This window comes from Pan troglodytes, chromosome 1 (assembly GCF_028858775.2).
Source record: "Pan troglodytes isolate AG18354 chromosome 1, NHGRI_mPanTro3-v2.0_pri, whole genome shotgun sequence".
Taxonomy (NCBI): domain Eukaryota; kingdom Metazoa; phylum Chordata; class Mammalia; order Primates; family Hominidae; genus Pan; species Pan troglodytes.
In genome coordinates, this window is record NC_072398.2 from 264,052 (window position 1) to 280,649 (window position 16,598).

The 16,598-nt window shown below is 50.0% G+C and overlaps 1 protein-coding gene across 6 annotated transcripts; it reads right to left on the reverse strand.

Moving 5' to 3' along the window:
• Positions 1-179: 179 nt before the first annotated feature.
• ZNF672 (zinc finger protein 672) lies at positions 180-11,867 on the reverse strand. Of its 6 annotated transcripts, none has more exons than XM_016942585.4 (4): positions 11,288-11,867; positions 5,018-5,171; positions 4,005-4,101; positions 180-2,640 (listed from the first exon to the last, which is right to left on the reverse strand). In XM_016942585.4, the coding sequence occupies exon 4, from the start codon at positions 2,420-2,422 to the stop codon at positions 1,064-1,066; it is 1,359 nt and encodes a 452-aa protein (XP_016798074.1). In that variant the 5' UTR covers positions 2,423-2,640; positions 4,005-4,101; positions 5,018-5,171; positions 11,288-11,867; the 3' UTR covers positions 180-1,063. The 6 variants fall into 6 exon arrangements, with proteins under 6 accessions (XP_016798074.1, XP_016798085.1, XP_054517044.1 ...); XM_016942596.4 differs by having other exon boundaries at positions 180-2,517; positions 11,288-11,681; XM_054661069.2 differs by having other exon boundaries at positions 180-3,476; positions 11,288-11,657.
• Positions 11,868-16,598: the final 4,731 nt, after the last annotated feature.

Consider the following 16,598-nt stretch of genomic DNA (forward strand, 5'->3'; position numbering starts at 1 on the left):
AACCCAATCTGTAGGCCTTGAAGTCTTACCTTTTAGTGTGGAATCAAGTGGTCCTCCATGCAAGATCACTGAGCTGCCTTGGGAAGGTACAAGAGACCTTGGAACTGAATGGAGCTGCTCTTGGATCACTTCCGAACTCTGGTCAGCAGCCTTAGGTTTGACAAAGGCGGCACTTGGCATCTAGTACTCAAACAACTTTATTTCACTAGCCATGAGCAAAAAGTTGACCAGCTCCAGGGGATTTTCCATCCTGCCCTCTCCCTACTGGTGGCTCCCATGATTGGGAAATAACCTCATGCTCCGCTTGGCAGTGCCTGGCTTTGTGGACCCACGTGGTTTTGGCCTGGGCCCCAGTGAAAATGTTCCTCACCCGGCTGGGGAACATTGTTCTGAGAGGCCCCTTGATCTGCCCTGGGGACATGTGTGGCCATGCTAAGGGCCCTGCCCACCTTCACGTGACTGGCCACCTCTGCCAGGGTGCAGGCAGCTCCTAGCATGGAGACATCCTTCATGGAAGTGAGCTTTCCCACCCACCTCCATACCCACATTTCTCAGAAACAGAGTTAACAGGGAACCAAGAGTCAAGAAGCCACAGGGCTGGTAACGTGCCTACAGCCAAATCTGTGACCATTACCTGAAGAGGCAGGACAACAAAAGTAATCAGGAAAGGAGAAGATGTGGGCTGGAATGAGATAGGACAAGAGAAGACAGAATAAAGGCAGGAAAATCAGAAACACCAGAGAGCACAGTAGCATTAAAGGGACACACCAACACCTGGGCTCTTGCACACAGGGGAGTCTAAGGGTTCCCTGACTCCCTGCACCTACACCTGAGGAGAGAATCCGAGTTATACGAGGACAGCATGGCAAAAGGGCCGACAGGGTAGTAGGTGTAGAGGCGAGGCAGGAGGCTAGGTGAAGGGCTGCCAACAGAAACTGGAAAGGTAGGAGGCCACATCGTCTTTTCCCAAATCTCCATCTACGAGTTGCCTCAACTGTCCCCGTGATACTATATAGGTGCTTGCCCAACCTCCTTTAGAGAAGCCTCAGTAAGCCTCCCTCAACTAGGACACAGAGAACCCTGGCTTTTCCTGTTCAGCCGGCCCCTCAAAGACGAGGGCAGTGCCCACTGCGGACTGGATGGCAACGGCGGCAGCGGTGCGGGCGCGCGTGTGGGCCCGCTGATGCTGTGACAGCGAGCGGCTGTGGCTGAAGCACTTGCCGCACTCTGCGCACTCCGCTGGCCGTTCGCCCAGGTGCGTCTTGCGGTGCAGTGCAAGCTTGGAGGCGACGCTGAAGGCCTTGCTGCACTCGGGGCATTTGTGTGGCTTGTGGCCGGCATGGTTGCGCCGATGCACGTTGAGATTGGACACGCACGTGAACCGCTTGCCGCACAGTTCGCAGCGGTAGGGCTTCTCGCCCGTGTGCGTGCGCCGGTGCTTGGTGAGGTCCGAGCGGTCGCTGAAGCGGCGGCCGCACTCGGGGCACGCGAAGGGCTTCTCGCCCGTGTGGATGCGCTGGTGCACCACCAGGTCGGAGCGCTGCCCGAAACCCTTGCCGCAAGTGGCGCACGCATGTGGCCGCTCGCCCTGATGGCTGCGCCGGTGGCGCAGCAGCGTGGAACTCTCGCTGAAGCAGCGTCCACAGTCGCCACATGCGTACGGCTTCTCGCCCGTGTGTGTGCGCTGGTGGCGCACCAGCGTGGCGCTCTCCAGGAAGCCCTTGCCGCACTCCGGGCACTTGAAGGGTTTCTCCCCCGAGTGCGTCTGCAGGTGTCGCGTCAGCGTAGAGCTCTTGCCAAAGCCCTTGCCGCACACGCCACACTGGTGGGCGTCTGAGGCACGGGGTCGCATGGGGCTCCGAGACACGTGGATGCGCGCGTGACTCCGCAGCCCGGCGCCGCTTCGGAAGGCTCGCGGGCACTGCGCGCAGCGGTGGGGTGGGGCAGCAGGGTCAGAGGTTGTCCCCAAGGGGTGCGCCCGCGCCTGGTGGAAGAGCAGCGCGCTCTGCCGGAAGGTGCGGGCGCACAGCGGGCAGCGGCGGGGCCGCTCTGGCAGATGCTGGCGGCGCCGGTGTAGCAGCAGCGCCGGGAGGTGCGGGAAGCGCCGGCCGCATGTGCGGCAGGGGCAAGTGCGGCATCGCTGCCGGTGTGCGCCCAAGTGTAGGTCAAGACGGCCGCTGTGGCGGAAGCTTTGTCCGCACTCACTGCAGATGTAGAGGGTCTGGCCAGCATGGGTGCGCCTGTGCGCTCGGAGGTCAGCAGCCCGTGCACAGCGCTCACCGCATTCTAGGCAACGGAAGCGGCCGTCACCGCCGTGAGCTCGTTCATGTCGCAGCAGCACTGAGCTGTAGCAGAAGCTCTTGCCACATTCGCTGCACGAGTAAGGCTTCCCCGCTGCCACTGCCCCAGATGTGGCAAACATGGTGAGGACGGGTTCACAGGGAAGCGTGCCACTCACACTCTGGGGTCCACCTCCTGACGCTGCAGCTAAGTTTTACTTAAGGCCTGGAAAGGGCACTGTAACAGAGAGGACAGGGGGAGGCTGCAAAAACTGGTCTGATTTCAGGATTCTTCTCTAAGGGGCAGACATTGTGGCTGTTCCAGGGTGAGCTGTGGCCAGGTTCACCCTGCACCGTGAGCCTGTGGGGAGAAGGTCATTGTGAGCCTCTGCAGCAGCTCCTAAGGAATGGAGAGGGGAACACGAACTCCCTATTTGTTATAACTTCTTTAGGTAGTCCATCTCCAGGATTCCCTTCCCCAAGACAAAGCAAAGCCATGGGCATCCCGGAAATACGGAGGGGGTGTCCTTGAGCCACTTGGAAGGGCAGGAGGGAAACTACAAGTGTCCTGGAGAACAAACAGGAATGGATTCAAAGGGGAGCTTGCATTTAGCCTGGGAACCATTAACACTGCTCTGAGGGAAGGGAACGCCAAGCCTGTTCGCTGGCCTTAGACGGGGATCCTTGTCTGGGGATGCATTAGGAAATGACCAAGGCAGGATGGGGCAGTGAGGAGTCCCCTGCGTTTAGACTATACCAACGCCTTCCTCCAAAACCCAGCTTTCCTGAGTCACTGACATGAACCCAGCCAGACTTGGGCTGGAAGAACAAAGCGGGTAATGTGATGAAGCACAAACAGGTCCAGCAGCAACAGCCTAGGCAAAGGGCTCAGACCCTGGCCAAGGGAAGGTATTTGAGAAACCCCAAAATATTGTTCCTTGGCTTTGGACAGCACTTGATAAACACACTACCCCATGCCAGTATACAGCCCCAAAGTTGAGAGAGCAACTCAGGACCCAGTAAAGGGGTAAAAACGGGAGCATAGATAATTCACAAAAAACATTATTAAAAGTTGGTGGCATTATCCAAGAACACTTTTCCCATTTTCAGGAAAGGCTGGGGAGAAGCAAGGGGCATCCACTCTATAATAATTGTCAGGATATCCAAGTTGTTTGTGAAGGTCTGAATATGATGAATCTGATCAAGAAAAACATATTGTTTATGAACATTCTGCAGCATTTCCTCACTGTCTCAGCCACAGGAATCTGAGAATCTGGAGTAGCAGAAAAACTCCTTTACGGAGACCAAATCTGCTCTATTATCCTATTTGTCTCACATGATATCCCTGAATTCTTCTGACAGGTTGCTCCGGGCAGCTGTCTAGGAACAGGGTCAGCCTTTGTAGTACGTGCACAGAACCTCACATGCCCTCTAGTCAAGAGCACAATGTGGCTGCCCTCCTCACCTGGCCTCAGCACTGACGACTTCTCTCAGGGGCCATGGGTCAGTCTCCAGCCTTACTGGAGATTAGGTCTAGTTGCTAGTACAGTATAGCCCCTTGTCGCTCAACAGATGCGGGAGAGGACACAAACAAAATGGTCAGCTGTCACTTTCTTCTTAGCAGATGAAAGTTCATCATAAATACTCAGAACTTTGGTTAAAATACCCCCATATACAGGGTCCTTATATTTTGGATACAAATGGGGTAAAGTGAAAATAGCAAACCTGCAAGTCTGGGCTCTGGAGCTTCTGCTGCCCCACCACGCTGGGCAGGAGTAGCCGCATGGGATGTCCCCCTGTTGTGCCTCTGGAGTAAGATGTGCTGTGCCCAGTAGAGATAAAGTAAAAGGGAAAATGTGAATTACAACTGAGCAGGGGAAGAAAGGGAGGGAAATGATTTCTGGAGGAGGGTATTTAATGGACATTTTAAAATATGAAAACCTGAACAGTATCACAGATCAGTCACCATTTTACCATTCTTGTTTCATCCACACCCCCACTCCACTTTTTTTTTTGGTGGGGCGAAGCTCTAGAGTATTTTAAATCCCAGACATCTTATACAAAGAGTATGATTTTTAAACAAAAAATGCAAGCAGGAGCTCTAGAGTAGACTTTCTGACAGTCTCGCCCTGTCGCCCAGGCTAGAGAGCAGTCACTCCATCTCGGCTCACTGCAACCTCTGCCTCCCGGATTCGAGGATTCTCCTTGCCTCAGCCTCCTGAGTACTGGGATTATAGGCACGTGACACTGTGTCTGGCTAATTTTTGTATTTTTAGTAGAGACGGGGTTTCACCATCTTGGCCAGGCTGGTTTTGAACTTCTGACCTCAGGTGATCCACCCGCTTCGGCCTCCCAGAGTGCTGGGATTACAGGCGTGAGCCATCACGCCCAGGCTGGAGTAGACTTTAGAGAGCTCCTTTGTTCCTCCAGAGGGACTTTCGACCCAGACACTGGCTGCTGATTCTAGTTAGATGTCAGTTCAGAGGAATGCTTGCCCTCCTGAAAATAAAAACTTCCTGGAGACTCAGTGGCTGATCCCAAATGCCAAAGAAAGCAATGCTCATGCCCCACTGAGTGCTCTGCCTCCTCCTCGGGTATCTGGAGACCATGGCACCTCTCAAACCATGTGTCTAGGAGCCCACCCTCTCCCAGGCCACTGCCTCCCAGGGCACATGCCCAAGGAAGGCAAATGCACAAATACCAACGTGCACACTTAAACGGCATATAAACAACAATACCATTTCCTTCCATTACGGATGCGGAGTAGGACACTCGCTAGGGTACAGGTTTGGCGCTTGAGTCCCAAGGCACGCTCTTCAAGTCTCTCTTCTGTACCTCACCCCATGCTGGAGCTCATCCCACAGGCAAAAGGGTCATGCTTGAAGTGGAAACCTGAAAGAAAAATTATTACTGTGCCAAAAAAAAAGACTGACTTCTAGATCATCCTAATCCTCACTCTCCTGATTGAGTGTGAGTTTTAAAGTTGCTATACCACCAAATTTCTTTCACTTTGGAAAAAAAGTACAGGAAAGTTTGGAAAGAGGGAAGGGGGAAATTACGTGTGAATTGGTGAAAATTCTCATTGTTGAATAAAGTATATAAGTACCTTTCAAGCATTTAAAACAAATACTATACATATAACTAAAAAAACCCGAAACAAAACAGGTACTAAGAAGGAAGATAAGCTAATGGAAAAACCAATATCTATAATAGGGGCAAGATAAACTTCTGAGTTTCATATGTCATTTTTTTCCTTAATAATAATTGAAAATAAAATAATTGAAAATCCTTATTTTCAATCAGAATAAAGATTTTTCTTCCCTGGTTATCTGTTCTGCCATGCCAGCATTTCTGGGGTGGGACAAAAGACCTCAAAAAGTCATGATTCACAAGAAACAAGTGGTCATCTTGAAGTCAGAGTTGGTAAACCTGGTTTGGGCAGCAGGGAATAGGGCTGAGGGGAACTGTTCCCTGCTATGCTGTCTACTACAGTGGCCCAGAGCCACATGTGGTGACTGAGCACTTGAAACATGGCTGGTTCAAACTGAGTTGATTTGTAAGAGCCAAATACTCTCATTTCAAAGACTTAGTATTAAAAAAGAATGCAAAATACCTCATTAATAATGTTTAGCATTGATTATATGTTGAAATATTTTTGGATATATTAGGTTAAATGAAATATATCACAATATATTTTACCCATTTTTAAAGAAAATTTAAGATTATAAATGTGGCTTATAGTTTATTTTTATTGAATAGTGCTTGTCCAAATGGCCTTTCCAAATCCTGGAACATTTGAAAGGAGGCTGGCCCACCTCAGTCCTTGGAGGGCTTTAGCTGAGAAAAGGTCACTGACCCTGTCTGACCTTCAGAGCTTCAGTAAGCACAGAGGAGAGCTGTTCCTCTCATTTTCCAAGGCCCTAGTTCCCAGCTGCCCTCTCCAGAAAAGTCCACCTGCTGTTTTGGAAACTGGACACCTAGACCTGGTAGGGACTTGGGGTTGTGACTTACGCAAAACCTTCTCTCACTGCGACTCTCAGAAGGTGGAACCATACATACCAGTTGTTACTGGTATTAACACACAAGAATTCTCACGTTTGTACGTGTGTTTCCCTTTCGTCCTCCCAGTAGTCCTTTGAGGTGGGTGTTATTAGTAACCCCCATGTGACCTGGGCTTCCTATACAGGCTCGTCCAGTCATCCAGCACAAGTGCGCAGGTGGGTCTAGGGACAGGAGTAAGTCAGCAGGCCACGTAGCCCATCTCTCAGTCTCCCTAGGGCAGCCCCGCCCCTTCCTAAAGGCCCCAGGAGGCTTGCAGCAGCTCAGTGAGCAGCAGGGACAGACCTGGCTGTGAAATTCACAGGGAAGCACCAGGCAGCCAGGGGACAAGGGGGTAAAATGCCAACCCCAAGAACCAGCACTTGGCGCCCCAGGGAGTGCTCTGTGTGCGCTGTGTTAATCGTGGGGCCCTGACCCAGGAATGGAATGGTCTCCGTGAGAAGAGGGGCAGGAACTGGCAGTGGGAGGGTGGGAGTTGTAGCTGCATCAGGAGAGGTGATTCTTCTGCTGGCTTCTCCTTGTATTCTTACCCCTCAGGATCTGAGTGATGCTGCTGTCTCCAGGATTCTGTGATACCCCTAGACTGCCCTGAAATCCAGATGAGATAGAAGCAAACTATCCATTCCCCACTCTAGATAGAGTGTGGAGTAGAAGTTTCCCTGGCCTTCAGGAGGGAGTTTTGGGGCCTTGCCACCTACAATTCCTTCTACTGGCAAAGCTCTCTCACTCCTTCATTCAAGACTCTCTACCCTTTCTCAGAGAGGCTACCCCTGCCTCCACACCTCCCTCGTACTCATTGCTCAGCTTTATTCTCCCTGATCTGGGGTGCTGTGGCCACTCTGGGCTTCAGCGTGGGCTATCCTGTCTCAAAGGGACAGGATAAACTCCCACTATGTATGTTCTCTCCCTGTTCACATCCATACCTTCTCCACACTCCCCAGATTTCACAGGAAAATCTTTGTGAAACCAAAACTTTCAAAAGAATGTATCTGGATCACGATCAGACTTAGGCACTTGGGGTAGGAGCGAACTGTTATTCCTGTTTCCACCAGCTCCTTAGACATGTCCGACTGAATCTGAAGCTGGAAGGAGCATCTATTAGTCAGTGAATGTAACAGGAAGCAGGGATTCCTCTCCACTCTGGACAGATTTCAGCCCTATTCTAGGAGGTGCGGATGGGGAACGGAATTCAGAGCACCAGAATTGCCCCTCCTTGCTTCCTTCCCCCATAAAGAAACAAAATCCAATACTTCAAAAGAAGTTGCTCCTTCCAGCTTCAGATTCAGTCTCTATCTAAGGAGCTGGTGGAAATAGGAATGACAGTTTGCTCTCAGCCCAAGTGCTCAAGTCTGATCATGAGCCAACATATTCTTTTTATTTTGGAGGCAGAGTCTCACTCTGTCTCCCAGGCTAAAGTGCAGTGGCGCCATCTCAGTGTGATCTCGGCTCACTGCAACCTCTGCCTCCGAGGTTCAAGCGATTCTTGTGCTTCAGCCTCCCAAGCAGCTGGGATTACAGGCTCGAGCTACCACAGCTAATTTTTGTATTTTTAGCAGACACGGGGTTTTGCCATGTTGCCCAGGCTGGTCTTGAACTCCTGGCCTCAGTTGATCCTCCTGCTTCAGCCTCCCAAAGTGCTGGCATTACAAGTGTGAGCCACCGTGCCGAGCCCAAATACATTCTTTTGAAAGTTTTGGTTTCACAAAGATTTTCCTGTGAAATCTGGGAAGTATAGAGAAGGTATGGATGTAAACAAGGAGAGAACATACATAGTGGGAGCTTGTCCTGTCCTTTTGAGACACAGGCAACAGGATGTAGACAAGGAGAGAACATACATAGTGGGAGCTTGTCCTGTCCTTTTGAGACACAGGCAACACTGAAGCCCAGAGTGGCCAGAGCCCCCCAGATCAGAGAGAAAGGACTATAAGGTCTTTCGCACCTTCCCTGGGCCTAGCAAGGACTTGGGCACACAGAAGATACTCAGTGCTTTTTAAAAGTGATGTATTAGTCAGGAATCCAATTTTCCCAAATGTTAGGTCCCTGGAGGAAAGGGCCTGACTACAGTCATCATATCCTCCACAGCACTACCCACTGCATACAGATACTCTGACTACAGTCATCGTACCCTCCACGGCACTACCCACTGCACATACAAATACTCTGACTACAGTCATCGTACCCTCCACGGCACTACCCACTGCACATACAAATACTCTGACTACAGTCATCATATCCTCCACGGCACTGCCCACTGCACATACAAATACTCTGACTACAGTCATCGTACCCTCCACAGCACTACCCACTGCACATACAAATACTCTGACTACAGTCATCATATCCTCCACAGCACTATCCACTGCATACAAATACTCTGACTACAGTCATCGTACCCTCCACGGCACTACCCACTGCACATACAAATACTCTGACTACAGTCATCGTACCCTCCACAGCACTGCCCACTGCACATACAAATACTCTGACTACAGTCATCGTATCCTCCACAGCACTACCCACTGCACATACAAATACTCTGACTACAGTCATCGTACCCTCAACGGCACTGCCCACTGCACATACAAATACTCTGACTACAGTCATCGTACCCTCAACGGCACTGCCCACTGCACATACAAATACTATGACTACAGTCATCGTACCCTCAACGGCACTGCCCACTGCACATACAAATACTGTGACTACAGTCATCGTACCCTCCACGGCACTGCCCACTGCACATACAAATACTGTGACTACAGTCATCGTACCCTCCACGGCACTACCCACTGCATATACAAATACTCTGACTACAGTCATCATATCCTCCACGGCACTACCCACTGCATATACAAGTACTCTGACTGCAGTCATCATATCCTCCACAGCACTATCCACTGCACATACAAATACTCTGACTACAGTCATCATATCCTCCACAGCACTGTGCACTGCACATACAAATATTCTGCTTTGGTTTACTAGTTGAACCTGCAACCTGTGTAGCAGAACCAGAGAGGCATCCAAATTCTGGTTCCTCCCATTACTAGCTGTCTGATCTTAGACAGCAGACTTGGAGTGTCTGATCCTCCTGGATGGGAAAACTTTAGTAAAGAAAGTTGGCCAGGCACGGTGGCTCACGCCTGTAATCCTAGCACTTTGGGAGGCCGGGGTGGGCAGATCACCTGAGGTCAGGAGTTCGAGACCAGCCTGGCCAATATGGTGAAACCCCGTCTCTACTAAAAATACAAAAAATTAGCCAGGCATGGTGGCACGCGCCTGTAGTACTGGCTAACTCGGGAGGCTGAAGCAGGAGAATCGCTTGAACCCGAGAAGCAGAGGTTGCAGTGAGCCGAGATAGTGCCACTGTACTCCAGCCTGGGCGACAGAGTGAGACTCCATCCCAAAAAAATAAATTTAAAAAAGCTATTATTATAGTGTTTCATATGGAAAGGTCAAAATATTGCTAAATCTTGCCGGGCATGGTGGCTCACGTCTGTAATCCCAGCACTTTGGGAGGCCAAGGCGGGCGGATCACTTGAGGTCAGGAGCTCGAGACCAGCCTGGCCAACACAGTGAAACCCTGTCTCTACGAAAAACACAAAAATCAGCCGGGTGTGGTGGCGCCCGTCTGTAGTCTCAGCTACTGGGAAGGGTGAGGTGGGAGGATCACTTGAGGCCAGGAGGCGGAGGTTGCAGCGAGCCGAGATCGCGCCACTGTACTCCAACCTGGACGACAGAGCAAGACTCCGTCTCAAAAAAAAAAAAAATTGCTAACACTGAGAATTGCGGTTGCCCGGTGCTTAGGATTTACTCTGCCTAGGACAGTCCTTCTTGTTGTTGTTGTTTGTTTGTTTTTTGAGACAGGGTCTTGCTGTCACCCAGCTTGGAATGCAGTGATTTGATCACTGTCTCACTGCAGCCTCGCCCTCCTGGACTCAAGCAACCCTCCAGCCTCAGCCTCCTGCGGAGCTGGGACTATGAGCAGGTGCTACCACACCCGGCTAATTATTATTATCATTATTTTTTTGTAGAGACGAGGGTTCTCACCATGTTGCCCAGGCTGGTCTTGAACTCCCGAGCTCAAGAGAGCCTCCCACTTTGGCCTCCCAAAGTGCTAGGATAACAGGCATGAGCCACTGTGCCCGGCCCTGGGCAGTTCTTAAGAGCGACTCTGAGTAAGGGGCTTAACTCCTGTCTCCACTCCAGGCATCCTAAACGGTCTGCAGCCGTTTTCAGTCCTTCCCCCTCAACCCCTAAGAATCCCTCACATGATTAGAACAGCACAGCATGGGCCTTCCATAGCTCCACTTGCGCGAACTGTGGGCTCCAAGATGAAAGAAGGGAAGCTGGCTACTCATCTGGGGACTTGGTGCCTGGTACTTAAGAGCGAAGCACAACTATTCGCGAATGCGGAACACGGCACCTGAACAGGTCGCTTTCCGTGGCCCACAGCAGCGCAGCCAATCCTGGGGCGCCTCAGTCGGCGCGCGTCACAAGTTGCTGGGCAAACTTTCTTTGAGCGAGCCCCTTCCCAACCCCGAGCCTACCCTAGCCCCTTGCCCGTGGCGCCAGCCGACTTGGAGGGCGAGACCGGGCACCAAAAACGTAGTGGGGAGCGTTTAACGCTGCCAGAACCCGGTGGCGGCCGTTGCCCCCTTAAGTCGGCTCAGCCTGGCGACGTTTGTCGTGGTGACGCCAGCCCCGAAAAGGTCACCCGAGGAGGACCAGCGAGGACAGGCGGAGGGGAAGGCCTGGGAGGAGCAGGCCGCGCGGACGCGTCCGGCCAATCGCTCGCCCCGCAGTATCTCCGCGTCACTCGCAGCCCGGGCGGCGCTCGCGACCGCCGCAGACACCAGTCGCCCGAGGCAGATGGGAGAAGACTAGCCACAGCTGAGGACTGCTGCCCCGAGCCACCCTTGCCCTCCCCTGCCCTTCAGTCCCCTCACCGGTCGCCGACTGCCTCCTCAGACACCGCGCGGTTCCCACTCAGCCGGCTGCCGACCCCCGCCTCCCGGACTGCGGGACTGGGGCGGGGGAGCGAGGAAGGGGCTAACGGCGCGCGCGGCCTCCGAGTGGGGGGAGCGGGGAGGCGCCCGAGCGTCCGGCCCCTCGGGATGGGGAGGTCACGCTCCTGTCCCTCTCGCCCGCGTCGGCTAGTGGTCAGTCTCGCGCGGGCAGTGTCACCGGTTGCTGGGAAGACTGGGAGGCCAGCGAGCAGCGTACCAACCACTCAGCCTCTCCGGCCCCAGCTGGAGCCGGGAAGCAGGCGGGGCTAAAAGAGAAAGCCTCGGGGGCCTCCACTCCCGCCTCCCGCGCGGGCCAAGGCCCCGCCCTCTCTTCTGGCTTAACCAATTCCTGCCTCCCGCTTTGTCTGTTGGCCCACCCCTGGGCCTCGTCCCGCCCAATCAGAGGAAAGGGCGCCGAGCCCTGCGCGCCTTAGCCCCCAGCCGCGGAGTCCCGGGAGCTAGGCGGTCCACCGTCTAGTCTTCCAGCAGCTCTTCCCGCGGCCGCTGGCGGGACACAGACGGGTGTACCCTTCGGTGCTTCCGGCGCGGTAGCCGGTGCCCGGCGCGGACGGGGCCGCGGCAGCCATCCCCGTAGTTAAGTTAGCGCCTTCTTATTAAGTGAGGCCAGACTGGATACCTATTATCTCTCAACCCTCACCACAACCCTGCCAGGGGAAATATGAGCATTTATCCTGTATTTTAGGTAAGGACCCCACAAGTTAATGATACGCCCAAAGTCGCAATGCCAGGGATAGGGGTTACTCCTGGTCGGCTTGCCAGCTGCCTCTCCATGAGCTTCCTGGTGAACTGCCTGTCCAAATGTTGACCCTAATATCTTCTACTAGGAAATGCTACTAGTATTCCTTTCCGGAAATGCATTTTGGGAACCTGGCCATCCTTTAGTGTCCCTATATCATCAGAACAGACGCCCAGGGATGGCCCTCAAGGTCCTTTACTGCTGTAATCTTCCTTTGGAGGTCACTTAGTACCACTCTTCTGAGCTCTGCTCAGGGGGTCCCCTAATTAGTGTACTTAGACCTGCCATGCTTGGCCTGGAAAACTCTTACCCTCTTCTCTGTTTTAATTTGTAAAACCTTAGTCAAATGCCATCTCCATAAACCTATGCTAGAATGCCCCTCTCTGTCCTCAGTCCTGGGGACATGTCTATGCTGCAGCGCAACCTCCTGCATGTTGATACTGTTGTTATAGTCAGATGAATACTGTTCCCCCATAGCTTAAGGGACAGGCCTTGTCCTACTCATGAACAATTGATCCCTTGAAGCATGAGCAGAGGGCCAGCACGCCACAGATGATCAATGAGTGTTTGCTGACCCGCATATGACAACACGGATTAAGGAAGACAAATCTGGTAGCATCAGGCAAGAAAGCTGAAAAGCAAGACACAGGATGCAGGTCTGGAGTGATCAGGGCCTGAACCAGGAAGGGATAACATTGAGAGAGACATGGAAAATGCGCTTGAAGTATATATATTTTTATTGTAAAGAATCATACACAGATAAGGTAGTATTATATAGAGAATTATTAGTTGAGGATATTTCCAGAGTCTTTAAGCCAGAGAAATGTACTAATTTAGACATTTCTGGACTCATTGCTCAGTACTGATGTCATGTTTTTAAGGACACTGACACACTTGGCTAATCCCAGAGACATGAAGAGGATGGTGACTAGGGTGGTCACATAATTAAAGGGGCTGGGGATATTTAACCTAGAAAGAGAAACATTTTTTGTGCACATAATGACTGTACACAAATTCTAACAAACTTTCATGTGAAAGAGGACTGGATTAGATGACTTTCTTCTGTGTAGCTTTGGAGGGAAAAAAACAATGGGGGGAAAGAACAGGAAGCTGGATTTAGGTTTCCTATGTTATGGAAGTCATCACAGTGGGGGATGATAATTGTAACAGGAAGATGGAGGGTAGTGAAAGAAAGGTCAAGGATGAAGTTATGTGTATATTTGTCAATTAAAAATATCACATCCAAATGGTTTTATTTCTCTACACATCTACATCAATAAATGACAACTCTTAATGTGGTTCTGTAAATATTCAAAATGTTTATGGAAGGTCTACTATATGCCAGGTAGTATTCTAGACGTTGGAGATAACAGCTGTGAACCTACCAGATGAATCTCCCCAAAGTTCTGATTGTATCACATTCCTGCTCAGTAACAGTCAAAAAAGTCTGTACAATCACCAAATGAAGTTTACTCTTCTGGTGTAATATTCAAGACCCTCTTTCACCTATTCCAACCTGTCTTTCCAGTCTGTTCTCTTAAACTCTCCATTAAACCGGATCACTCCCCACCTACCTTCTACGTTTCTCTCAGCTTGGCGTACACTTCTCCTGTTCCTTCACTTTTTCTTGTCTACCAAAGTCCTACTTATCCTTCAGACTTCTGTTCAAACACCAACCCACTCTCAAAGTGAAAACTATCTTCTTTCTGAAGACCACTAGTATTGTTCACCCAGAAATTCCCTAAGTATTTATTATCTTTGCAAGCCACAAGACGCATAAGACACTTACTCTGTTATTTACATCCTTTACCATGTACTTTAAGATAGAGTGTTACTCTGTCACGCAGGCTGGAGTGCAGTGGCATGATCTCGGCCCACTGAAGCCGCTTCCCAGGTTCAAGTGATTCTTGTGTGTCAGCATCCCAAAGAGCTGGGACTACAGGCACGCACCAACATGCCTGGCTAATTTTTGTAATTTTAGTACACATGGGGTTTCACCATGTTGCTCAGGCTGGTCTTGAACTCCTGGCCTCAAGTGATCTGCTGTGTTCGGCCTCCAAAAGTGCTAGGATTACAGGCAAGAGCCAACATGCCTGGCCACCATGTACTTTAGAATAATGTGCATACTTTATTTCTCCTACTAAATTATAAGCTTGAGGGCAGAGTCAGAGGCTGGATGCACATTTCTGAACACCTGCTATGTGCAAAGAAATGGGCTGAATATCGGAGACAAAATGGAGACTGAGTCCTTTGAGGACATGCTGAGGGATGGCAACCGCTCCCCCCGCCCACAGACCTTGCCATCCCATCATGTGCAAAGTACAAAGTGGTATAAAGGTACAACAGGAAGAATAGGGTAATTCTGCAATAGGTCATCAGTAAACTTCATTGGCTCAGCATGTAGCCAAGATTTTGTATAGGGATCTGTGGATGGAGGTGACAATGATTTTCACCTCCCACCACACACCCCCAGTGGCAGATTTCTGCAATATAAGTGATGGGACTGGGTCAGGCAGAGGGATTAGATGAACAGGAAGGGAGTGAGCATGCACTCAATCCAGACTGAGTGAGTGGAGGAGACTCAGAATCCTGTGGAAGATGCTGAGTGGAGTGGGACAGGAATTCAAGAAGGTAGAGTGGGTGAAGGTATTGGAAGAGGAAATGCAAATAAGTTTTGGGCTAAATCAAGGAATTCCTCCTTTCCACAAGCTTTTATTGAGGACCCACTAAGTCTGCACCTGGCTGGGTAATAGAAATATAGAGATGAATAAATTATGTTCCTTTACAGTATAGAGTCTATCCCATACCCAAGGGTGTAGGCCTCCCTCAGTGAGAAGAGGAGGAGCCATGGTGTATCAGGATTTGTAAAGACTAGGAAGTTAGAGGTGAATACGTGAAGCCGTGGGCGTGGATGACACTTCTAAGAGGCTATAGGTGGATTAGTAGGGGCTGAAGGCACCATACCTAGAGCACCAGCCTCCAAAAGGAAGCAGCTGCAGAAGGGGAAGCCAGTAAAGGCTTTGGGGAGGAAGAAGGTCAGGACACGGTCAGGTTTTAGATTCCCATGTGAGGAAGTGGTGGACAATGTCCAATGCTGAAGTAAGTCAAACAGCATCAAGGTGGTTGTGTTTGGCTAGAGGGCACTGTCAGTAGTTTACGAAGTGAGACAGAAAGGAAGGGAAGTAAAAGTTATAGGCATGCAGAGCAGGCACATAGTACATGGCTTACGTTGCTGTTGGGGGCAACTGAAAGGCAAGTAAGTAGGGCTAAGGTATAGACCACTATTTCAAATCCCTGTCTGAAATGTGAGCCCAGCGGATATTCACAATGCCAAAAATCAGATGCTGAAGGCTTACTGTGTTACTGGGGGTATAAGGACTGAGAAGACTGTTTCAATTTCATGCATCTTATTCCTGTATTGCTAAATACAATGTTTGCCATTCTTCAAACATTCTAATTTCAGTTACAATAAAAATATTGGCTTCTAGAGCATGAGAGCTTCCAGTTCTTCCCCGAATAATTCCACAGATGTCAACTGACACAGTTTTCAAATACAGGAAAGAACCAAGTACAGAAAAGTGAAATCTAACAATTTAGAATAATAAGAAGTGGAAAGACTGGCTGACTAAATCCTGAAATGAAGATTTTATTTAGTGTTTAAGGAATAAGGGTTTGTATTAATTGCAAGTTGCGAACATATTGTAAAGCCATATCAAAATGGATTTCAGGAAACAAGAAGATAAGCAAAAACATAAATTGAATCAATAACACACATATTAATCTTAATGGCTTGACACAGAGGATTTAATGTCTTTTAAATTAAACAGTAATCTTAATAGAAAATTATTGGAGTTTGTGCTGCTTACAGTCTGTGGTCAACTTCAAGGACTCAAACACGATTCCATCGGAGAGAATGCTACTTTTAATTATTTTTACATTTGTACAGGTAAACTAATTGTGAAGAGCTATAGTAAACTAGATAAAATTGGAATAGCACTATTTGTTTAGAGGATATCTGAAGATCAACTTCCTTTAAAATACAAATTGCTTCCTAGTCCTTAACCACAATTTTTTGAGTTATGTTATATGGAAATTATGTTCAAAATTCACATCTAGGCTCAGTGGTTCACAAAACAAAACACAGAAAATGAGCTTAAAATCACAAAGCAGAACTTTCAGGGGAAAAATCAGTTTCAAAGTAAAATGCAAGGTAGGATAGAATCAGTTTTTATAATTGAAACCACTTTAAAGGTTAAGAACAGTAGTATAGGGGCTGGGCGTGGTGGCTCATGCCTGTAATCCCAGCACTTTGGGAGGCCGAGGCAGGCGGATCACAAGGTCAGGAGATCAAGACCATCCTGGCTAACACGGTGAAACCCCGTCTCTACTAAAAAATACAAAAAATTAGCCGGGCGTGGTGGTGGGCACCTGTAGTCCCAGCTACTTGGGAGGCTGAGGCAGGCAAATGGCGTGAACCTGGGAGATGGAGCTTCC

Excerpts from the sequence above, each read along its gene's own strand:
- ZNF672 (XM_016942585.4), bottom strand. The coding sequence starts at position 2,422 with ATGTTTGCCACATCTGGGGCAGTGGCAGCGGGGAAGCCTTACTCGTGC.